General features: G+C 42.6%; 1 protein-coding gene across 1 annotated transcript; it reads left to right on the forward strand.

The window, feature by feature from the left end:
- The first annotated feature begins 1,815 nt into the window (after positions 1-1,815).
- On the forward strand, positions 1,816-20,735 carry LOC143267262 (T-cell-interacting, activating receptor on myeloid cells protein 1-like). Its single transcript, XM_076544687.1, has 7 exons — positions 1,816-1,942; positions 10,007-10,045; positions 10,136-10,456; positions 11,859-12,155; positions 16,859-17,149; positions 17,973-18,272; positions 20,593-20,735. The coding sequence occupies exons 1-7, from the start codon at positions 1,909-1,911 to the stop codon at positions 20,733-20,735; spliced, it is 1,425 nt and encodes a 474-aa protein (XP_076400802.1). The 5' UTR covers positions 1,816-1,908.
- The last annotated feature ends 5,127 nt before the right edge of the window (positions 20,736-25,862 follow it).

Here is a 25,862-nt window from a genome sequence, read left to right on the forward strand (position 1 = left end):
TTCTTTTTATTCTCTCTGCCTGGCAGTCCTGACTATTTCTCTCTCCTGCATAGCTATTGGCCATTCTGCTCTTTATGAGACCAATCACGTGTTTGACACAGGCAAAGTAACACAGCTTTACGGAGTTAAACAAATGCAACATAAAAGAATGCAACACATCTTCACATCATAAGACAAATATTCCACAATAAATGAATGTAACACAACTTAAACTAATATTTCACAACAAAGAAGAGCAAATGTTGGTGTCTAAGTCTCTTCCTTGAGGATCTTATTGTCCCCCGCAGGGGGGTGGCACTGTTGTAGTGCTCCTGGAGCTGGATTTGGAAGGGAGCATGGTTTGTACTGTCTGGGATACCCTTTTCTCATTGCCAATCATCTGTCTCCTTTTCCTAGAGAAGAACTTAGAACTTTCTCTACACAAACATATCTCAAAAGTAAAACTCCAATATTCTTCTAGGTTGGGAGAGGGACAGTAGCTTTTAAAGATTTATTCATGAGCTGGGTGATGGTGGTGCACACCTTTAATCCCAGCACTCATGAGGCAGAGGCAGGCAAATTTCTGAGTTTGAAGCCAGCCTGGTTTATAGAGATGGTTTCAGGACAGCCAGGGCTACACAGAGAAACACTGTCTCAAAATACAAAAGAACAACAAGAAAAAAACAAAATCAAGCAAACAAAAAGTCTAGGCTGCTGTAAGAAACAGATCCCAAAGTATAGCCATGTGTTGCTCAGTAGCCGGAACCATCTGATAGGGGAGTGGTTAGGTGATTTAGTCATTGTGTGCACATGTTATGTCTGTACTCATACCTAGATACTGGGCTGTCTTTAGCTCAGGAGATCACGGGCTGTAGGGTGGAATCTGCTGCTGTTGTTTTGCTAAATGGACATATTGTTAAACTGCCTTCTAGATATCAATGTTTAATACTGCTATTCTCAACCTTGGCCAGGGAAACTTCTCTGCAGTAGTCAGCAATTAATGTAGAGTTGTACAACTAGTCAAAGTACCAAGAATAAATGACTATTGAGTACATTAAATGGGACATCTATATCTCTCGCATCCCCACCAAAGAGAAGGTTTCTTTGGCTTTCTTATCTCAGGTCACAGATCATTGAGGGAAGCCAAGACAGAAACTTAAACCAGGTAGGAGCCTGGAGGCCTGAGTTGATGAAGAGGACATGGAGAAAAGTTGCTTACCGGCTTGTTCCTCATGATTTGCTCAGCCTGCCTTCTTATAGAACCCAGATGACCAGCTCATGGGTGGTACTCCCCATGATGGGCTGAACAGTCTTCCATTAGTCACTAATTCAGAAAATGGTCCACAGTGCAAACTTAAGGAGGCATTTTCTGAACTGAGGTCTCTCCTCTCAGATGACTCTAGCTTGTGCTAAGTTGACATAAACCTAGTCAGCACAATGGGCTACAAAAATGTGGGGGGAGAAGGAGAAGTCAGGAGAAGGATATATTGTGGGTGTCTGGGAGAAGTGAGAGGAGAGAGTTGGGAATGGATATTCTTGAGATATATTGTTTACATGTATAATTAAAAAATTCTGTTGAAACAAACCAAACCAGACCAAACAGAGCACAAAAGGGCAGGGCACCATGTTAGTTGGTATTTGATTAGCATATTCTCAGAAACTTGTTCAGAATACACAAGTACACTTAGAAGTAAGTTGTCTGAGTCCTTTTTGTGTGGTGAGAGGCCCATGTGAGCCAAGCCGGTAGGAAGTGGTGTGATATGGTCAAGAGATCACATTCTGATTATGACCATGATACAAAAGCTGTGAGCCAGCTCTAAATGCTAAAAACTGAAGGAAGGCCATTGCTGCTGGTCCAGGGATTAAACAGACAACAGGAATGACAAACTGAAGAGGTCTTCTTGGAAAATCCTCTTACGGAGGGGCATCATGAACTCCCAATTCTTGCTCTTGTTCTGTCTTGGTAAGTCTGAGGGGAGCAGGGCTGTTTGTGGTGGGTGGGCGGGTTGTGGAGGCAGCTGGAGTTGGTGAGGCCAGTGGGGAGGTTAGTGAGGCTGTAGGAGAAGTGAATAAATTTCATTTTGTGAACACATATCATGTGTGGGGAACATGTTCAGTGCTTTATACATATTTTCCTGTTTTCCTCCAAATCAGTAGGTCCTGAACTTCTCAGTGGCTTTCTGACACTTGAATATGACATTTACAGTCTTTCTTTTGTATTTGGTGTGTGTGTGTGTGTGTGTGTGTGTGTGTGTGTGTGTGTGTGTATGTGTGTGTAGGCAGGTGCCTGTGTGCATACATGCAGCAAGCCAATGAGGACATTACGTACCTTTGCTTGTTCTCTTCTATTCTTTGAGATTTCTCATTGGGAATGAAACTTGCTATTTCAGCGAGACTGGCAGGCTAGCAAGATCCCTGGATTTGCATATCTCTGCTCCCCAGTGCTGGGGTTACAGGCATACACAGCCATGACCTGTTTTTATGTAGATGCTAAGGATTTGATCTCAGGTCTTCTTGCTTTCACAGAAATTGCTCTTACCTACTGTACCAGTAGACACACCAGTAAAGAAGATGTCTGTTTCTCACCACCTAGTAGTGCCATTCCCTCTGGGGGCCATTTTCTTTTAAACCACCACAACATGTGAGCCTCTGGACTTGATCCCCACCACAGTGCAAAGGAAGAGAAAACAATGATCTGGGAAGTGTTTGGGAGGGGTTATTGCTTCTGGGTTATTCTACTCTATTCAATTCTATTTTTCTATTCCATCTATATCTGTGTGCTTTTAAAACCCATTCCAACGCCACAGCATCTGGATAACTACGGGAATATCATGTATCTTTGAATCAGGAAGACTGATGCCCCCAATGTAGTGGATTTTTTTCCCCAGAAAGATTGTTAACAGTTGTTCATGCTTTCCCATATTCTGTATAATCTTTTTTGCATGTGTCTCTGTGTGTAGTGTAACTGTGTATGTGCATGTAGCGCACATGTGTGTGAGCAGGTACACAGCTGATGTTGGGAGTCTTCCTTAATCACGCCCCACCTATTCACTGAGGCAGAGTCTTTCAGCTGGAACCCAGGACTGGCTGATACAGCTACTCCTGCCAGCCAGCTTGCATTGGGGGCCCTCTGACTCCACCTTCTGAGTGCGGGTCCCCTTGCTCCAACTCCACTCAGTGTGACAGTTCACTTCCTGTTGCCTCAAGATGTACAACCCTCAACTCCTTCTCTAGCACCACGTCTGCCTGCATGCTGCCATGTTCTGCCATGATGATAGTGGACTAAACCTCTGAAACTGTAAGCCAGCCCCAATTAAATGCTTTCCTTTATAAGAAAAAAAAGAGAGAAAATGTCTGTTTCTCCCCCCACATTCAGCTACTGCTAAAAATCTTTAATCAAAACTGCCGTGATCCCAAAATCAGATGAGTAGATAAATAAAATAAGATGTACATGCACAATAATTTTTTTTTGTTTGTTTTCCTGTGTAGCATTTAGTGCCTATCCCGGAATTCACTCTATAGATCAGGCTGGCCTTGAACTCACAGAGATTCACCTGCCTCTGCCTCCCGAGTGCTGGGATTAAAGGCGAGCGCCACCACCGCGCGGCACACAATGAAATTTTATGTAGCCCTTTATTCTTCAGAAAATGAAGTCATGACATTTCCTGGAAAATGGATGCAAGTGCTAACCATGTGCTAAAGAAAATAAGCCAGACTCAGAAAGAAATGTGTGTGTGTGCATGCATGTGCGCATTCGTGTGCATGTGTGTGTGTGTGTGTGTGTGTGTGTGTGTGTAAGTCACAAAATGGATCATGAGAGGAACAGAAAAATTGCTATAGAGGTGGGTAATAAAGAGAGCGTGGATTACATGTAAAAGGGAAAGAGAGGTGTGACGACTGTGAGTGAAGAAGAGGAACAGGCTGGGGTGAGGAGAGGGGACAGGGGAGGACACTGAGAGGGAGCCACGGTTGAAGACAGTACAGTAACACAAATGTATGAAGGCATTCTGGTGACAGGCCCGTGAGATGGCTCAGTGGGTAAAGATGTCTGCTGCCATGCCTGATGACCTGAGTTCAGTCCTTAGGACCCACACTGGAGAAGAGAAGAACTGACCTTCACAGGGTCTCCCCTGACCTCCACATGTGCACCATAGCATGCACGTGAACCACCTTAAGTAACGGTAATAAAAAGACATGATGATGAAATCGCATATGCTTTATGCTGACCTACTGACCTACATGATCAATGTGAATAAAGGAAGGAAAACATGCTTGAGTCACTCAGGTTATTTATGTATGTTTCATTAGGATGCAAAATCATGGGATTAATTGTGACATTTTCACATGTACAAACCACTGAGCCTTGCTACTATTCCCTCTCTCAACTACCCTCCCCCATATCCCCTCTCTACCTCTCTCTGGTCCTCCTTTCTCCTTCTCAAATAGTCCCCACTCTGCTTTGGTGTCACAATATATAGAGTGAAATCTATATTTGCATATGACAAAGTATGTGATCTTTATCTTTCTTTTCCTGTTATATTCCCTTGTCCCCTTCTCACACTCCTATTCCTCTCCTGTCATGATCCCTCTTCTACTTTCTTGCTATATGTATATGTATATACATACATACATACACAAACACACACACATATACATGCATGTATTAGAAACTTCACTTGTTAGTGTGATGAGATACTCTACTAAATCAACTTAAGGAAGGAAGGGTTTATTTTTGCTCACAGTTTGAGGGTCTAGTCATGGTGAGAAGTCATATTACTGTGGCTATGGCAGGCCGTCATGTTACATGCATACCCATAATGGTAAATGTTGATGCTCAGGACCACAGATAATGGGATGATGATGCCCACAGTTAAGGTGGGTTTTCCAACCTTGCTTTACCTAATCTAGAGGATCCCACATGAGCATTCTTTTTTTTATTAAAAAAAATTTTATTCATTTTACATACTAATCAAAAGTTCCCTCTTTCTTCCTCCCTCTCCTCCAACCCCCCCCCCCCCCCCCCCCCCGCCAACCTACCCTATTCCCTCCTACAAAAAGGTAAGTCCTCCCATTGGGAGATACATTTAGTAGAGGTAGGTGCAAGCCCCTCCCCCTGCATCAAGGCTGTGTGTGAGATGTGCCATCATAGGTACTGGACTCCAAAAAGCCTGCTTATGCACCAGGGATGGATTCGGATCCCACTGCTAGGGGGCCCCTTAAACAGATCAAGCTACACAACTGTCTGGTTATGTAGAGGGCCTAGTCTAGTCCCATGAAGGCTCCACAGCTGTTGGTCTAAATTTCACAAGTTCCCACTAGTTTGGTTTAGTTGTCTCTGTAGGTTTTCCCCATCATGACCTTGATGCCCCCCTGCTCATAGAATCCCTCTTCTCTCTCTTCAACTGGACTGCTGATGTTCAGCCTAGTGTTTCACCATGGATTTCTGCATCTTCTTCCATGGATTACTGGAGAAAGGCTCTGTAACAGTTAGGGTATTTACCAATCTGATTACTGGGGTAAGCCAGCTCAGTCACCCTCTCCACAATTGCTAGTAGTCTAATCTGGGGTCATCCTTGGGGATTCTTGGGAACTTCCTTAGCACCCAGTTTCTTCCTATCCCCATAATATTTCCCTCTATCATGTTATCTCTTTCATTGCTCTCCCACGCCATCCCTGTTCCACCTTGACCATCCCATTCCCTGATGTTCTCATTCCCCATCCACTATCTTCCATTGCCTACCCCTCATCCCCAGTTTACTCATGTGGATCTCATCTATCTCCCCTTCCCAGGGTGATCCATGCATCCCTCTTTGGGTCCTCCTTGTTAGCTAGCTTCTCTGGAGCTGTGGATTTTAGTCTCTGGAGCTGTGGATTTTAGTCTGGTTATCCCTTGCTTTACATCTAGTATCCACTTATGAGTGAGTACATACCATGTTTGTCCTTCTGAGTCTGGTTTACCTTATTCAGGATGATATTTTCTAGTTCCATCCATTTGCCTGCAAACCTCATGATGTCATTGTTTTTCTCTGCTAAGTAGTACTCCATTGTGTATATGTACCACATTTTCTTTATCCATTCTTCAGTTGAGGGGAAGCTAGGTTATTTCCAGGTTCTTCCTATTATGAATAATGCTGCTATGAACATAGTTGAGCATGTGTCCTTGTGGTATGATTGAGCATTCCTTGGGTATATGCCCAAGAGTGGTGTAGCTGGGTCTTGAGGAAGATTGATTCCTAATTTTCAGAGAAGCCAGCATACTGATTTCCAAAGTCACTGTGTAAATTTGCACTCCCACTAACAGTGGAGGAGTGTTCCCTTGCTCCACATCCTCTCCAACATAAACTGTCTTCAGTGTTTTTGATCTTAGACATTCTGACAGGTGTAAGATGGTATCTCAGAGTCATTTTGATTTACATTTCCCTGATGACTAAGGATGTTGAGCAGTTCCTTAAATGCCTTTCAGTCATTTGTAATTCTGTTGAGAATTCTCTGTTTAGCTCTACTATTTTTAATTGGATTGTTCAGTATTTTGATGTCTAATTTCTTGAATTCTTTATATATTTTGGAGATCAGCCCTCTCTCAGATATAGGATTGATGAAGATCTTCTCCCATGCTGTAGGCTGTTGTTTTGTCTTATTTACTGTGTCCTTTGCCTTACAGAAGCTTCTCAGTTTCTTTGAGGAGGTCCCATTTATTTATTGTTTCTCTCAGTGTCTGTGCTACTGGTGTTATATTTAGGAAGTGATCTCCTATGCCAATGTGTTCAAGACTACTTCCTACTTTTTCTTCTATCAGGTTTAGTGTACCTGGATTTATGTTGAGGTCTTTGATCCACTTGGACTTGAGTTTTGTGTATGGTGACACATATGGATGTATTTGCAATCTTCTACTTGTTGACACCCAGTTATGCCAGCACTATTTGTTGAAGATGCTTTCTGTTTTCCACTGTACAGTCTTCTTTGTACAAAAATCAGGTGTTCATAGGTGTGTGAGTTATTGTCAGGGTCTTCAATTGGATTCCATTGGTCCACATGTCAGTTTTTATGCCAATATCAAACTGTTTTTATTACTATAGCTGTAGGGTAGAGCTTGAGGTCAGAGATCGTGATGCCTCCAGAGGTTGCTTTATTGTACAGGATTGTTTTTGCTATCCTGTGTTTTTTGTTTTTCCATATGAAGTTGAGTATTGTTCTTTCCAGGTCTGTGAAGAATTGTGTTGGGATTTTGATGGGGATTGCATTGAATCTGTAGATTGCTTTTAGTAAGATTGCCATTTTTACTATGTTAATCCTACCTACCCATGAGCATAGGAGATCTTTCCACTTTCTGATATCTCCTTGAATTTCTTCCTTCAGAGACTTAAAGTTCTTGTCATATAGGTCTTTCACTTGCTTAGTTAGAGTTATCCCAAGGTCTTTTATATTATTTGTGGCTATTGTAAAGGGTGATGTTTCTCTGATTTCTTTCTCAGCCCATTTATTGTGGGGACCTGCCCCACTAGGAACTTAGGTCACCTGTGAAGAGGTGGCTTGGAACCGAGGAAAGGCAAGTGCTCACTGCTTGCCTGTTCCCCAGATTCCCTCTTACCCGGAGACAATCAGACCCAGTGGGGAGTCAAGTCAAGCAAGAACTCCTTTATTGATGGGTAGTAAGTCTCTTTTATACCAGAAAACCTCAGAACCCTAGGGGGGGGTGAAGGAACCAACTAATCATTTTAAAGGGCACCCTATTTACAAGTTGTTTTTTTTAGTATCTTAGCATAAATAACTTGAGCTAACTTTCTTTCTCACCATTTGTATCCACTCTCTGCGTAAACACCTTAAAGCTTAAACTCTATTTATCTGAATTTATCTCGGCACCCTCTTTGCAGCCCATGTATGCCCCACAATTTATCATTTGTATATAGGAGGACTACTGATTTTTTTTGAGTTAATCTTGTATCCTGCCACATTACTGATGGAGTTTATCAGCTGTAGGAGTTCTCTGGTAGAATTGTTGGGGTCACTTATGTATACTATCATGTCATCTGCAAAAAGTGAAGGTTTGACTTCTTCCTTTCCAATTTGTATCCCCTTGATCTCCTTTTGTTATCTTATTGCTCTAGCTAGAATTTCAAGTACTATATTGAATAAATACCCCATGGGCATTCTTAGAGACTAACCTTAGGTAATCCCTCACAGGCATGATCAAATGCTTTTTGCTGAGGTCATTCTAGAACCTTTTTGGGGGGGGTGTTGAGACAGGGTTTCTTTGTAGCTTTGGAGCCTGTCCTGGACTAGCTCTGTAGGCCAGGCTGGCCTTGAACTCACAGAGATCCACCTGCCTCTGCCTCCCAAGTGCTGGGATTACAGGCATGTGCCACCACCACCTGGCACATTCTAGAACCTTTGAAATTGACAATATTAATCACATACATTTATATATAGTTCTATAAGTATATTCATACATAAATATCTCTTTCTCTGTAGCGATAACGCCCTCGCTACCACCACCTGTTCACCATGTCTGAGTGAGGGGCTGTGGGATCGAAAAACAGAGACAAAATACAGCAGGTCATTCACCTCAGCAGAATGCTGAATGCCCAATGCCGTTTATTGAAAGAGGGAGGAAACCTTAAATACAGGCTTACAGCACAATGGGAGAACCCCAGAGGGCAGAAGTTCGCTACCGATGTTTACAATCTTGCATCTAAGCTGTTAACGCCCAATATGCAGGATATACAAACAAGGAACTTCCCTTAAGCATTCAGGAGGGTGGAAACTGGCAGGGAATTAGGGAGGACATAGGGAGGACATCTGGTCAAGGTCAGCAAGCAGGCAACAGCTTACTCAGTATGGGAGGAGGCCAGGGCCCTACATCTGTGTGTGTGTGTGTGTGTGTGTGTGTGTGTGTGTGTGTGTGTGTGTGTGTGTGTTTCAGGGATGAATTCTGGTTGCCAGGCTTACCTAGCAAGTGACTTTCCACCTGAGAAGTACAGCCAGCACTGAGTTAATCCCTATCAAGTGCTTGATATAGTACCTGGCACCCAGTACATATAGACGTACTTGTTGGGTGGTGACTGTCCACATAGGGTTCATTATTTTTCTTTCATTCTGGACATGTTTCTATAAACCAGTGCTTCTCAACCAGGGTTGATCATGGCTTCAACTTTGCTGGCTTTACCCAAGGGATGTGTGCTGGTGGCACCCAGAGTGCAAAAGGCCAGGCCTGCTGCTGGCTACCCTAGAATGCACAGGCAGGCTCTACAGTCAATAGTCACCTGGTCCCAGATATCAAAAGTCTTGAGGTTGAGGCATCATTGTACATGTATTCAAGTGTATTCAGCCTTGCCAACCAGATGACTATAGCTATTTGGGTTGATTTTGAGTTGTTTATTACACACACACACACACACACACACACACACACACACACACACACACACACACACACACACACACCACACCAGCACATCTATGGAGGTCAGAGGACAACTTTCAGGAATAGGTTCTCTCCTTCTATCATGTGGGTCCCAAGGATTGAACTCAGGTCATCAGACTTGGCAGCAAGCAAGTGAGCCTTCTCTCTGGCCCTGCTGTAAGTTAGAGATGTAAGGATTCTTCTGGTGGAATCTTTCTTTAGGATCTTCTAAGTAATACAATAGATCTTGCCCTGGAGAGTCTAGAAAAGAACACCTAGTCTTGACATCTTGATTTCAGCCACTGAAAGCCATGTTGCTGCCCTCTGCTGGCCTCTACGGGCATTGCATGCATGACATAATGGCATAAAACGCTTTTCAGAATGGATTATTTTGTTACAGCATTCCTAGGAAATGGACATTTAGGTTGATACTGACGGGAAACATGTTCTCAGGGAAGAAATGGAATGTTGGGGAGCAAGAAACATGCCAGAGTCCAGTGTGGGGACCACAGACATTCCTGCACAAGGGAAGCCAGCCTCTGAGCTCAGCAGCAGAATCTTGGGATCAGGGAGGGTGATGAGGGAGCTCCTGGCAGGTACCGAGTCTCATGAGTCATTCTCTTGCAGGGGTGTGTGTTGGGCAAACAGACATAAGTGGGAACTATGGTAAGCATCTCTTCATACATCTCCTACTTTAAATTGTTCCCAGGTAGCATGACAATATGTCATACGTAACTGAGTTTTGCTTTCTTCCAGAGCCCCCTTTCAAGCCCATCCTCCGCATGTGGCCCAGTTCTGTGGTTCCCACCAGGGGCAATGTGACACTGTGGTGTATCACTTCTACACGAGATGTAAAGTGTGTTATTAAAAAGGGAGGCACTTATTTGGATCCCAGGACCACGCAAGTTTTGACAACACAGACATCTAATTTACTTGTCATTAGTGGATGGACAGGTACAATTGAATTCCTTCTCACAGAGTTACAGCAGAGTGATGCTGAATACTACACCTGTGAATGCTCCAAAAGTGAGGATTCTGATGCAATGTCCAGTGATGCAAGTCTACTCTTAGTCACAGGTGAGACGGGCCTTCCTTAGAGTGACATGTGTCAATCTATGAAAGGAAGAAAGGGAGGGAGAAAGGGCGATCACCTTCAGAGCAGTTGGTGAGGGGAGGAAGTGACAGCGACAGAAATGAATACTTTTACTTATTGTTTCATTTTTGTATGTGTGTGTTGTGCATGTGTGTGTATGCCTGTGAGCATGTGTGTGGGTACCCTTGGGTGTGGCTGTGAATGCACATATGTGTGCATGCATATGAATTCTAGAAGTCACCAGTTGTTCTTCCACCTAATTCATCAAGGGTGGAACTCAAAATCAAATCATGGCTCCCAAATAGGATTACTTTTGGTACCCAGCTTGTTCTGGAAGGTCCCCTGTCTTGGCCTTCTGAAGCTGTAGTTACAGGCAGGCCACTCACTTAAAAATTACGTGGGCCATGAGGATAGAAACTCTGGTCCTCATGCCTGGGTTGTATAAGAATAAGAAAGAATTAAGATTGTAGGAAAAAGGAGATATGAGAATTTACATGACCTCAAAGAGCTAGTGCAGGCTTTCTTTAATGATGTCACAGGGGTGTGGTCTCTAGTCCTGTCCATGCCACAATCAGGGCACAGGACCTGGTCACTCAATGAGCAGAACATAGGTGACATGATTTAAGATGAGGTTTCGGTAGCTAGGGATAGAGAAGGCAAAGATAGATTCCTTTGGGCACCATGTGATTGTTTGGTGTGTGTGATGATCCACCTGTAACTCCAGCTTCAGAAGAGACAGGGGATCCACAGGGTGGCTGGCTAATGAGAGTAACCATATCCAGGAGCTATGATTCGGTTGTGAGGTCCTGCCTTGGTGAATAAGGTGGAAGAGCCATTGAGGATGATTGTGAACATCACCCTCCAGATTCCACATGCATGCACACATGTGAGGTTAGCTGCTTCCTTAGATAGGCTGGTTTCCAAATGCAGGGTCTTTGTATCATCCTACAATCACTCAGTGTCTGGAAGAGGGAGTCAGCTGCATTTCTTCTGTGGTCCCCAGATAGCTGACTTCCTAGAACTCACTTAGCTCAGGGCCATGGCTTCCCCGCCCCAGGAGAGTTCTTTTGGACAGCAAGTACTCTACCTGCTGAGCCATCTCAACCTTAATAACTTAGTTTTAACTAAGAGTTGAAGGAAGGAAAAAGGTTTCCAGTTTCAACTGGGTTTGATCTGGCTCATTACTTTGATCCCAATACTCAGGAGCTAGAGGTACATGAATCTCTGTGAGTTCAAGACCAGCCTGGTCTACATAGTGGGTTCCAGGACAGCCAGAGATGCACAGTGAGATCAGATCCAAGTGGGAGAGATTGGGCATCATGAGAACAAGGGTGGGAGTGTAACCCAGGCCTTCCTCAGCACGATCACAGGATTCTTCTCTCTCAGGACATTTACCTAAGCCGTCCCTCCAATCTCACCAATGGAGCAAAGTGACAGCAGGAGGGAATGTGACTCTGTACTGCCGGAAGCCAGATAATATGACTGAGTACACAATGTTCATGCTCCTGAAGGAAGGCATTCCATCACCTGTCCAGGTTCAGAGTTCAGAAAGCAACAGAGCAGACTTCTCACTTCATAATGTGACACCCACAGACACAGGAAACTACAGCTGTGTCTACCACCAGAAAGAAGCCCCTTTCTGGGCCTCACACCCCAGTGATCACTTTAAGATCTTGGTGTCAGGTAAGTTTTAAATATTTTCTTAAAAAACTATTTTATTAATGGCTATAGAGATAAAAGACATTGTTGAGGGGCTAGAGTTAAGCACACTACTGTTCTTGCAGAGAACCAGAGTTCAGTTTTCTGTACTCACACCAGGCAGCTTGCAACCACCTGTGACTCCAGCTCTCCATGGGATCTAGCACTGTCTTCTGGCTCTGAGGGCACCGAAACTCATGCGCGTTTCCACATTCAGGCACAAAGAAACACAGACACATAGACCTCCCCCTACAATACACTTATAACTAATGAAAATCAGTATTACATGGAAATAAAACCACAATTTCAAAGAAATTATTTATATAATTTTGCATTCATTAAGACTTGCTTTATGGCATTTATGTGACATTCTTTTCCTGAGTAGATGCAAAATATTTGAGCACACACACACACACACACACACACACACACACACACACACACACACAGAAGACACAAACTTATTCATCCCACAAAGGGAGCCCCGGGACCAAAGAAACAGTTGCTGTAAATGTCCAAGTTGGAGAACTGATGGGTTAATATTGGGGTTACTAGGAAGCATGGTATAAGGGGTCTGCTCTCACTTTTCCCCCAGGCCACTCTTCAGCAGGGAGAAGTGAGAAATTTCCTCTTCTTAATTTTTCAAAGAGCCTCTCAGGCACCTCAGATAGACTGAGGTCTGTGTTAGGTTGTTCTCCTTGATTATTTCTTTCTTTACCTTTCATGGAGATATGCTTTCCATCAAGCATACTGTCTTAAGCTGGAAGCTATTAAGAAGAAAGTTGTCCATTCTTGACTCTCAGCCTCTGGCAGGAGTGGGTACTGAGCTTAACTCAGCTCTGGCCCAGGTTTCTATTGAGCTTACAATCACCCACAGCAATCTTCACAGCTGCCAACCCTCTTATTACAGAAGTAGAGGGTGATAAAGATGAAATATCTTCTTTTGGAATTGGTTTTAAGGTGTCTATAACAGCCTTAGCTGTGCCAAGCCCTTTTTTAAAATCAATAAACTTGATGAAAACTGAATCAGATAAACTACTTCAAACTTAAAGATTCCCTTAGCGTTTACCAAACTCTGGTTCATTAACATCAACATAATTCTAGTATAAATATTACTATGTATATTTACAACTCTCTTAACTATTATCACTATACATATTTACACTTTTTGCAAGCTTACATTAAACATTTAGACTCACATTCAACATTTACACTTCTTACAAACTCACATTCAAAGGGAAACTTTTATAAATTTTAGCATGTTTTTAGAAGAGATTTCTTAGAACTATTTACCAAATTTATATTTAAGAGGAAACTATAGAACTATTAGACTCTCTTAATAGTACTAACTTATACTAGAAAGAATCTCTTAGCAGAACTTAGCAAACATCTAGAAGAGATTTCTTTTTTCTTTTCTTTTCTTTCCTTTTCTTTTCTTTTCTTTCTTTCTTTCTTCTCTCTCTCTCTCTCTCTCTCTCTCTCTCTCTTTTTCTCTCTCTCAGAAGGAAAGGGTTTATTTGGCTTATACTTTCAGATCATAGTCCATCATTGGAGGAAGTCAGAACAAGAACTCAAGCAGGCAGAGAAGCTGGAGCCAGGAGTTGATGCACAGGGCATGGAGGGGAGCTCCTAACTGGCTTGCTTCCCACAGCTTGCTCAGCCCACTTTTTTTTAAAAAAATTTTATTTATTTTATTTTACAATACCATTCAGTTCTACATATCAGCTACGGGTTCCCCTATTCTCCCCCCTCCCACACCCTCCCCTTACCCCCAGCCCACCCCCCATTCCCACCTCCTCCAGGGCAAATTCTCCCCCAAGGACTGCGATCAACCTGGTAGACTCAGTCCAGGCAGGTCCAGTCCCTTCCTCCCAGCCTGAGCCATTTTTTTTTTTTTTTTTTTTTTAGACAGGATTTATCTGTGTAGTTTTGGTGCCTATTCTGGATCTCACTCTGTAGACCAGGCTGGCCTAAAACTCACAGAGATCCACCTGGCTCTGCCTCCTGCATGCTGGGATTAAAGGCATGCACTTCCCAGCTTAGAAGAGAGTTCTTAACACCTAGAAGAGATTTCCTTTTTTATGTAGAAAAAATTTTCATTCATTTTACACACCATTCAGCAGGCCTAGTACTGTCCCATGCAGGCTCATGAGTTCCCACTAGTTGGTTTGGTCATCTCTGCAGGTTTCCCCATCATAATCCTGATGCACTTGCTCATAGAAATCATCTTCTCTCTCTTTGACTGGACTTCTGGAGCTCTGTCTGGTGTTTAGTTGCAGATCTCTGCATCTGCTTCTATCATTCATTGGAGAAAAGCTCTGTGTTAATAGCTAGAGCATTCACTGGTCTGATCACTGGGGTAAGCCAGTTCAGTTCAGGCACCCTCTACATTATTTCTAGTGGTATTATTTTTTGTGACTTCAAAATTTTATTTGCCTCTTACAGATTTTAATATTTTTCTTTTTTCTGTCATATTAGCATTTTAATGATAATTTGTCATGGAGATGCTCTTTTCTGATATGTCTATTCATAACCTGGTGTTTGGATATCTATTTTCTTCCCTAAACTTTAAATATATTTTACTGCCATCCCAGTGAATAGATTTTTTTTATACCTTTTTTTTCTGCCACAGCCCTTTCTCCTGTTCCACAGATTCTGATATTTGATCTGTCTGTTGATCTCAGTTGTGTGTGTGTGTTGAGGGAGGGCTATCTTTCACTCCATTTATCTTGAGGTGATGGGATCTATTTCTCACCACAGAGTGCAGGCACTGATCACTGTACCCTTCACAGTCCGAGGCTCCTGCTGCATCAACTTCTCAACATATCTGCACTGGGCAGACATGTCTAACACAGGGGCTGGGAATCAAACTCACGTCCTCTGGTAGAACAATACAAGCTGTTAAACACTGAGACATTTCTCTAGCCCTGTCTTTTTGTTGTTCTTGTTGTTGATATAACCCACTAAGTACAATTATGCTGCCCCTATGTGCATTGGTGTTGTGCCATCATTGGAGCATGGGAACATCCAAGTGGTCATATCCTCAAAAAAGATCACCCTCCCCACTACTCCTGGCAACTATCAGCTGCCAACAGCCACTCAGTAAGTGGTGGGGTCCAGAGATCGTTTACCCATCTATGATCAGGTTTTGGCTGACGTGATCTTGTGCAGGTCTAGTTCAGGCAACCATAGCTGTTGCATGTTCATCTCTGTAATAGTTGAGTCATGTCCAGAAGACAGCATTTCACAGCACGCCTTCCCATCCTTTAGCTTTTACACTCTTTCTGCTTCTCCCCCTTCTATGATGTTCCCTGAGGTTTGATGATGGTAGTGGTGGTGGCTATGGAAGTGATGGTGGTGGCAATGGTGGCAGTGATGGTGGTATTGGTGGTATGATAATGGTGGTGGTAGTGGTACTGGTGGTAGTGGTGATGGTGTTGGAGCTGAGGATGGTCCTGGTGCTGGTGGTGGTGGTGGTGATGATTGTGGGTGGGTGTGATGGTGATGGTAGAAGTGATGGTGGTGGTGGGGGTGATGGTTTGTTGGTGGTAGTGGTGATAGTGGTATGGATGTCCCTCTTACTCTCAGCACTCAGATAAGTTCTGCATTGCTCCATTGACTGCTGCCAACGGCAAAAAGAAGCTTCTCTGATCAAAGTTTCATATAATCCCATCAATCATTTCAGTTTTTCTTTCTTTTACATTTTGGCTATTTGCCAGCATGTATTCAATAAACCAAGTGCAAGCCTTGTGCCTCTACAGGCAAGAAGGGAGTGTCACAGGCCCTGGAACTGTAGTAACAGGCAGTTGTTAGACACCATGTAGGTACCTGGGTCCTCATGAAGAGTGGCTAGTGCTCTTAACTCCTCTGTGGACTCTCCAGCCCATCTTTTATGATTTCTAATGCTCTTCCTCTTCCTCTTTTTGGGTAGAAGTGATTCTTTGATACCTGATAGTTAATATATCTGGTGTCACTCATCTAATCCTTCATCATGCCTTGAAAATATCTATCCTGATGCATGTCACCTAAAGCAATGACCAGTCATGATAGTAGGGTTACCCTGTTCCAAGAGATTTTCAGACAACTCCCAGGCATGTGGAAGGCATTTCTAACATCAGGAAGGAGCCAGACTCATACTCAGTCTGTAGATATTACCCAGTGTCCTACATAGCTCTGTCTTTCCCTGGAATGAAGAATGGAACCTAGACACAAAAACCAAGGCCATAAGTGAAGTGACAAGAATAAAAAATTTGGGGATAGAATGATATGAGAATGGAAGGAGTTATGGGTTTTAGGGAACCAAGAAGCTCTGAAGCATTGGGAGTGAAAGCAGAGAGGTGGCAGAAGAGAGTCTAGGGAAACAAAGGAGGTGTTAGGTTGGCCTAGAGCCAGAGTGCAGCTGTGGGAGCATGCAAACCCTGACTGTGTGAACTTGGGCTCTCAGCTCAGCTGGAACCTCTGGGATGCTCCCCAGAACCGAGGATGGTAATCACATGACTCTCAGCAGTACTTGTACATCATTCATAACTGTTTTGCAGATCTGAATGATGGCAAAACAAAGAGAGATGAAAAGTGATTCAACCACACCCAATCTGAGCTTTCATCACAAATGTTCCCTATTTCCTCCCTGGGCTTCCTGGGAGCAGGTGGATGTGATAGATAAAGACATATTTTTTATTTCTCTCCAGATTTCCTTCCCAAACCCAGCCTCAGTGCTTGGCCCAACGCAGTGGCATCAGAGAATAGCAACGTGACACTGAAATGTGTGAGTCCCATGCCAGGCATACGACTTGTTCTCAGAAAGGGAGATAAAATTTTGGATTCTAGGCTTCCACATCACTTGACAGAGGGGACAGCTGAGTTTCGTCTGACTAATCTTCGGCTGAGTCATGCTGGACATTATACCTGTGAATACTATTTAAAGGAGTCCCCTGATAAAATCTCACCTTCCAGTGATGTCCTAATACTATTGGTCACAGGTGAGGAGAACCTTCCTCAGTCAAAAAATCAGTGATTTTCAAACAGGGATGATCGTTTGCCCTAGGGAATGTAGTTTGGGACAAAAGAGACGTCACCTGAAGCTGATGAGATGGCTCAGGTGGGAGAAACTTTGTTTGTCATGTCTGCCAACCCATGTTTTATCCCAGAGCCCTACATGATGGAAGGAGAGACACCCACAAGTGGTTCTCAGACCTTCACATTCATGACACAGCCTGTACCCTGTCCAATAAGTAAATAAAATATAATTTTGGAAGAAGTGTACCTCTAGAGCAGTTAAGGAAGACATGACGTGATAAGGACAAAACTGATTACCTCAGCTTTCCTCAGATCCGTGAAAGTAAGATAAAAATCTCTGTTCTACACTCATAACACACAAGAATGGCCCTATCAACAATAAGTCAGTGGAGAGAAGGACTTACATGGCCTTATTGTGTAAAACCAAACTATCAGACTCTGGGAGAGAGGGACCACTATCACTAATGTGTAACCTCTGCTGAGCCCAGTGGTCATCAGTAGACTGCTCCCAACTCATGGCCACACAAATGGTCCCGGGTAGTCTCAGTGGGTCCCCAAACAAAATGGATAGAGATTTGTGGAGATGAGGAATGTGTTAAGGAGATGGGGTGAAAATAGTCAGTATGTACTGTATACATGTGCAAAATTGTTTACAAACAAATATAATTAATAAAAATCCATCTGTTGAGATTCAGGATCGACCATGGGAAAGTTTCAGTATGCAGGGAGGGTGAATACAGGATGCTAGGCTTGACCCCTTCCCCTTGACTCTTGTTCCTCTTACAGGGGACTTGCCTAAGCCTTCCCTCCGAGTCCAGCACTTGGGTCAGGTCACCACAGGAGAAGTGGTGAAGCTACAGTGTCAGAAGCCACACAATTCAACAGAGTTGTCCCAAATGTTTGCTCTGCTAAAGGAGGGAAATTCATCTCTCATACAGCCTCTGACTTCAGAAAATGATGTGGTAGAATTTACCCTTCAGAATGTGACAAGTCAAGATGCAGGGAGGTACAGTTGTGTGTACCACCAGGCAGAAGCCCCTTTCAGGACCTCCCATCCAAGTGATTATATTGATATCTCAGTGGCAAGTAAGTATTCCATTTCCTCATCACATTTACCCCTTCTTCTCTCTTTAAAAAAGACCTATTTTATTTTTGAAAATTATGTATATGTGTGTGTCTTTATGTGAGCATATGCATATGAGTGAGGAGCACACAGAGGCCAGAAGGGAGCATTGTTTACCCTGGAGCTGGAGTTACAGGTGGTTGTGAGTTGCCTGATTCAGATGCTGGAAACTGAAATCAGATCTTTGCCAATGCCTATATATTTAAATGTTTTCCTCTAGTATTTTCATTTTCAGTTCTTACATTAAAGTCTCTGATTCATTTGGAGTTGATCTTTTTGAAGGTGAGATATAGGGATCTAGTTTCATTCTTTGTGTGGGAGTCCTGGTTTCCCAGCATTTGCTGAAGAGGCCATCTTTTCTTCAGTGTGAACTTCTGGCATCTTTGTTAAAAAGTGTCTGCAACCTTATGAGTTTCTATCTGGGTTGTCTGTTATGTTCCATTGATCGATGTGTCTGTTTTGTGTTACTAACACACTGCAATAGCCTTTCTTGAGTACAACTGAGATTTATAATGTTCCAGGGGCTCAGATGCTAGGTGAAGCTCTGCTATGCTCAAAGACCACATATCATCTTTGGTCTGGGACAGATGCTGATCTTCCCTGGATTTCTGTGTTCTGTGTTCTCCTTAAGTCTATGTTTTTCTCATAGGACTAACCCTTACAGTATCAAAGGAAATGGAGGGAGGAAAGGAATTGAGTAAAATTATAGAAATGAGATAAAGGAAACAGGTGGTGGTGATGGTGGCACACTTCTAATCCCAACACTCACAGATAGGGGGATTTCTGAGTTCAAGGCCACCCTGGTCTACAGAGACAGTTCCAGGACAACCAAGGGTATGCAAAGATACCCTGTTTTGAAAAACAAAAAAATTAGATAAATACAAAATAAACAAGGGAGTAGAGTTAAGGAAGTGTGGTGCTTTGAATGAAATGGTCCCATATATTCAGACATTGGAATGCTAGGTCTCCAGTTGATGGAATACTTGGGAAGGATCAGGAAGTATGGCTTTGTTGGAGAAGGTATGTCCCATAAGGTGGACTTTGAGGTTTCACTGTCTTGAAAATGGAGAGAGAGAGAGAGAGAGAGAGAGAGAGAGAGAGAGAGAGAGAGAGAGAGAGAGAGAGAACAATGGAGAAGAGATAGTCTGGTGGTTTGAATGAGAATGGCCCAGTAGATGGAATGGTTTGGGAAGGATTGGGAGGTGTGGCTTTGTTAGACAAGGTAGGTCACAACAGGTGGACTTTGAGGTTTTAAAAGCCCATGCAATTCTCAGTCAGCTCTCTGCCTCATGTTTATGAGTCAAGATGTAAGCTTTCAGCTGTTGCTCCAGTACCATGCCTGCTTATTGTCATGCTCCCCACCATGATGGTCATGAACTCTCACTCTCCCATACTCTGAGCACAAAATTAACATTTTCTTGGTCATGGCTTCTTATCATAACAATAGAAAGCCTAGTCAAGACGGTCAGAATCTTAGTTAGCCTTGATTGTCAACTTGCTCCAGCCTAGAATCATCAGAAATAAGAAGTCTCGGTTGAAGACATACCTAGATCAGATTTGTCTGTGGAAATGTCTGTGAGAGATTGTCCAGATTATTAGTTGATGTATGAGGCTCTATCTTACTTCGAGTGACATCACTCCTTAGGTAAGTGGTTCTGAGTTGTATATAAAGCAGCTGAGAAAGAGCTAGAACCAGCTTGAATACAGGGCTTCTCTTTTCCTTTTAAAGATTTATTTATTTTATCTCTGTGAGTATTTTGTTCAGATGTATGTCTGTGCACTACATTTTTGTTAGGTTCCCAAGGAGATGAGAAGAGGGTGTTGGAGCCCCTGGAACTTTAGTTTTGGGTGGTTGTGAGTTGCATGTGAGTCTGGGAGTAGCACCCTGACCCTCTGGAAGAGCAGCCAATGCTGTTTACTACTGAGCCATCTCTGTGGCCCTTCTCTGTTTTCTATTTTCGGCTTCTGCTCTGACTTATGTTGACAATGGATTGTAACCTGAATGATGAGATAAACAGTTTCCTCCCTAAAGCTGCTTTTTATCAGAATATTTTCATCATAGCATAGAAAATAAAGTAGAATAGACAGAATGAATACGTAGAAAATAAGGTTTAAAAAAACACAAGTCACTTCAACTCTCATAAAATCATACATTTTCTGTTCAGAATGGAAAGTTGCCCACCACCAATGTTTAAGTGCATGGAAGAAAATTAAAACCTGTTGATCCTTCTAGGGAGAAAGGATGCTCATTACAAACAGTGTTGATTATCTTCTCTCTTTCAGTGTCCCCAAGTGCCTTGTCAAAATGTTACACCAAGATTAATCTCATCAGGTTGGGAATGTCTGCCATATTTGTGATGTTTATGGCAGTCTTCCTGGCTGAAGCCTGGTACAGCCAGAGAGTGTCCCCAAGCAGACTCAGGTAAAATAACTGAGATTTTCCCTATTTCATGCCAGTTGGGTAGTTATGAAGAGTGTTTGACCACCAAATTAGTGGAACTATAACTGAGAATAAAAATGACCAGATGTAATAGTATATGCCTTTATTTCCAGCTCTTAGGAGGCAGAAGCAGGTAGATCTCTATGAATCCAGGATCAGCTGTGTGTACATAGTGAGTTCCAAACCAGTTAAGCCTACATTGTAAGACCCTGCCTTCAAAAACAAAAAACAAATGCAAAACAAATACAAATAATAAAACAATAAAAAACAAATGATGCCCTGATATAATTAGGATTTATTAATTTTACATTAATCAACATGGGATAAAATTAAGCATTTAATTATATATTAAGTAGCTACACTAATATTTAAATAATTACCACAAAGTACATAATGAACCTACTTATGAAAAATTTACTTGTTATACAAAATTTCCATTAACCAATATGGTCACCACAACTGTACTTTTGATCATTATGTGAAGTTATCTAAAAATCAGGCTTTACTGTAAAGACTTCTCATAGTTTCCACATGGCCACTGATATCATTTTATATTTTATTAAGCAGTACAATGTCATTTCCAATTAAATGGCAGGTGAGGCCTCAAATTTGAGAAACAAAAAATTTCTCATGGAGCTGGAGAGAAGTCTGAGTGGTTAAGAGTGTACTGCTCTCGTAGAGAAGCTGAGTTTGTTTCTGAGGGTCCAAAAAGTCTAGCTCACATCCACCTGTAACTCCAGCCCCAGGGGATCAAATGCTGTCTTTTGGCCTCTGCAGCCCCTACCCCATCATGCACATACCTATTCCCCCCCACACATTTAAAAAAGAATGAATAGTATCTTTTTTAAAAGCACCATCTACCTACTGTTGCTTTCAAACATCTCAAGTTGGAGTGATGGGAAGTTGGGGTGGGGACACTCAAGAGTAGAACTCATGTTTGGAGACCCTAAAAGGTTAATTTTGAAGCAGTTGACATGATTTAGTGGGTAAAGGCATTTGTTTCTAAGCTTTACATCCTGAGTTTGATCCCCAGGATCCACACAGTAGAAGAGAACCAACCCTCACAAGTTATCCTCTGACCTCCCCACACATAATATGGCACCCATATATGGCCACACACATGCATGCACACATGCACATGAAATAAACAAAATATGGCAAAAGAGTTAATATTTCTCAATCAATTCAGGTCTAATATTCTTTTCCCATAGGCCCTGCAGCACCCCAGGGCCACCATGAATCCTTGGTGAAGGTCACAAGCAGCTCTTCAGTTGTCTATGAAGCCTGCACTGCCAGCTCTCTGAGAGCTCTCCAGACATGGGATGGCAGCTCTGACTCTTCATTCTTCCCATGGCACAGAGGACAGAACTGGGCACAGATGCTCATGGGATACTTCACTGATTAACAATTGCTACACTGAAACTACAGTAGTATTTCTCCCTATAAGATAGGGCATGCTGCCTAGATCATCAACCAAAACCACGGACTGTGGGTCTGTTTCTGTGTATGTGATTGTGTTAGCATGATCTATAAGGCTTTATTTGATCACTTCTTAAGAATGGATTTTGTTTACCTTCTCAGGTATCCTTGGCTCAATGTATGCCAATTATGTATATGTACATTTATGAAGTATATATTACATGTATCTTCTATACAATAACTTTTAATGCTTCTGATAAGTTATTGGGTTGATGTTTTGTTCATTTTATATGTGCACATGTCTGTGTTTGTACATGCATGTGTGCATGTGGGGACTAGTATCATGTGTCTTACCTTTACCACTTGCCATTGTGTTATAAAAGATTTGTTTTTATTTGTGTGTGTGTGTGTGTGTGTGTGTGTGTGTGTGTGTGTGTGTGTGTGACTTATGTGCAAGTTCCCACTGTGTCCAGAAAAGGGCATCAGATCCCCTGGAGTTAGAAATACAGGCAGTTGGGAGAAGCTTGAAAATAGATGCTGGGAACTGAAGCTAGGTCCTCTGGAAAAGTAACAAGTGCTCTTAACTACTAAGCCATCTTTCTTATTCTCCATCCCTCCATCTTGTTTTTGAGGCAGGGTCTCTCACTGAACCTGCAGGTCACTGATTTGCGTAGACTGTCTGGACATGAAGCCCCAGAGATCCTTCTATCTCACCTCTTCCTGGTAAGGGATTACAGGGACATGCTGGTACATCTGACTTCTTATGTTGGTGCTGAGGGTAAGAACTCAGGTCTTATGCTCTTGAGGTTTCAAGGAGAAGCAAGAATTCCATAAAGAATGAGACTTGATGGAGGACATTTGTGTTGCCTTCTGGCAAAGAATCTAGCTACAGTTTGATCATGTCCTGAAATTTTGTGTAAGCCTGAAATGAAAGTAGAAGACTTTGGAAGAGGAAACTTCAGGTAGCATGACATTAGGCTGTGATGTGAGGTTATTGCTCATTGATTTTAGCCAGATATTAACAAGAACAAAAAGTTAAACAGAAGGAGGAATGTGAGGTTTAAAAGGGAAAACAATGTGAACATGGTTAAAGTTGTACATAAAGTTTTGTCACCCAGATACTTGGGAGGCAGTATTTGAATGCTTACACAGTGTGCACCAAGCCTGTGCTTCAAACCCCAGAACTACAAGACCTTTATTAATTAAAAACTTAAGCTGTAGAGTGAGTGCTAAAGACAAAGCAGAGTTAGTTGTCAAAACATGGTATGCACTCACTAATAAGTAGATACTAGAGATAAAGCAAAAGATAATCAGACTACAACCCACAACTCCAGAGAAGCAAGGAAACAAGGAGAACCCTAAGAGGGAAGTATGGATAACCTTGGAAAGGGAAAACAGATGAGATCCCCATGAGTAAACTGGGGATGGGGGGCAATAGAGGAGAGGGTATGGGGGATGAGAACATGAGGGAACGAGATGATTGAGCTGGGGGAGGGACAGAGTGGGAGAGCAATGAAAGAGATACCTTGATAGAAGGAGACATTATGGGGAAACCTGGTGCTAGGAAAATTCCAAGGAACTCACAAGGAGGACCTCAGATTAGACTACTAGCAAAGTGGTGAGGGTGCCTGAACTGACCTACCCTGGTAATCAGATTGGTGAATGCCATAACTGTCATCATAGAGCCTATATCCAGTAACTGATGAAAGCAGATGCAGAGATCCACAACCAAATGCCAGGCCAGGTTGTGGGAGTCTATTTGAAGAAAGGGAAGAGGGATAATATAACAAGGGGAGTCAAGGTCATAATGGGGAAATCTACAGAGATAATTGAACCAAGCTCATAGGAACTCACAAACTTTAGACCAACAGCTATGGAACCTGAATGGGACTGGACTAGATCCTTTGCATATAGAACACAGTTGTGTATCTGGATCTGTTTGAGGGGCTCCTGACAATGTGATCAGGCTCTGTCCCTGGTTTCATGAGCTGGCTTTCTGGATCCCACTACCTATAGTTGGACACATTGCTCACCCTTCATGCACCAAGGAGGGGCTTGGTCTTGCCTCAACTGAATGTACCAGGCTTAGCTGTCCCCCCATGGGAGAATTTACCCTATTGGAGGAAGGGGTGAAGAATGGGAAATGAAAGGCAGGGGTTGGGGAGAAGGAGGAGGGATGAGAAGGGGATCTATGGTTGGTATGTAAAATGAAGGAAAAAAGATTGAGTTATCCAAAAGTTCAGTGCTTTTAAAAAGTAGCCCAGCACTGTGCACTGAGACAATAGGAAAGGGCAAGACCCTCTCTATCAAAGGCTGAAGGATGTAAAAATATAAATTCATTTGTAAGACTTTCATTTGAAAAAAAAAAGATCCTTTAAAAAATGCCTGGCTCCAGAGAGTCTTCAGCATGCCCTGCTATAACAAGGAATCTTTGAGAAGTGTTTTGCTGCATTCTTTAACCAGGCAGTCAGAGCCAAGCAGAACCATGGTAAAAGAGGGCTTTTAACTGCTCAAACTGTAAGCAGAACTTAATTTAATCCATATGGGTGCAAGTTTTGCAGAGATGCAGAATGCAAGAGCTACAGGTTCATGGAGAGTTATGCCAAGAATCACAGGGAAAAAAGCCAATGAGGCCAGATAGTATGTAGAAGGGTCAGATTCTCAGCAGAGAGTCCCTGAAAGGCCAGTGAGTTGAGCTATAGAAGTAAATCCTTATGTTCTCATCCCCCATCCCTTGTCCTCCGTTATCTCCCCTCACCCCTAGTTTGCTCATGTGGATCTCATCTATTTCTCCTTTGCTGGGTGATCTATGCATGCGTCTTAGGGTCTTCCTTGTTAGCTAGCTTCTCTGGAGCTGTGGATTTTAGTCTGGTTATCCTTTGCTTTACATCTAGTATCCACTTATGAGTGAGTACATACCATGTTTGTCCTTCTGAGTCTGGTTTACCTTATTCAGGATGATATTTTCTAGTTCCATCCATTTGCCTGCAAACCTCATGATGTCATTGTTTTTCTCTGCTGAGTAGTACTCCATTGTATATATGTACCACATTTTCTTTATCCATTCTTCAGTTGAGGGGAAGCTAGGTTATTTCCAGGTTCTTCCTATTATGAATAATGCTGCTATGAACATAGTTGAGCATGTGTCCTTGTGGTATGATTGAGCATTCCTTGGGTATATGCCCAAGAGTGGTGTAGCTGGGTCTTGAGGAAGATTGATTCCCAATTTTCTGAGAAACCACCATACTGATTTCCAAAGTCACTGTGTAAATTTTCACTCCCACTAACAATGGAGGAGTGTTCCCCTTGCTCCACATCCTCTCCACCATAAACTGTCTTCAGTGTTTTTGATCTCAGCCATTCTGACAGGTGTAAGATGGTATCTCAGAGTTGTTTTGATTTGCATTTCCCTGATGACTAAGCAAATAGTTGAGCCATTTATTAAGCAATTCATGGTCCCATTTATTAATTGTTGCTCTCAGTGTCTGTGCTACTGGTGTTATATTTAGGAAGTAGTCTCCTGTGCCAATGCATTCAAGACTACTTCCTACTTTTTTTCTATGAGGTTCAGTGTAACTGGTTTTATATTGAGGTTTTTGATCCACTTGGATTTGAGTTACATGCATGACAAGATATGGATGTATTTGCAATCTTCTATATGTAGACATCCAGTTACACCAGCACCATTTGTTGA

Source organism: Peromyscus maniculatus, chromosome 1 (genome assembly GCF_049852395.1).
Source record: "Peromyscus maniculatus bairdii isolate BWxNUB_F1_BW_parent chromosome 1, HU_Pman_BW_mat_3.1, whole genome shotgun sequence".
NCBI classification, from domain to species: domain Eukaryota; kingdom Metazoa; phylum Chordata; class Mammalia; order Rodentia; family Cricetidae; genus Peromyscus; species Peromyscus maniculatus.

Coding starts and splice junctions, on each gene's coding strand:
- LOC143267262 (XM_076544687.1), top strand. CDS start 1,909: ATGAACTCCCAATTCTTGCTCTTGTTCTGTCTTG. Junction 10,457..11,858: donor AAGTCTACTCTTAGTCACAG/GTGAGACGGGCC, acceptor CTTCTCTCTCAG/GACATTTACCTAAGCCGTCC. Junction 17,150..17,972: donor CCTAATACTATTGGTCACAG/GTGAGGAGAACC, acceptor TTCCTCTTACAG/GGGACTTGCCTAAGCCTTCC.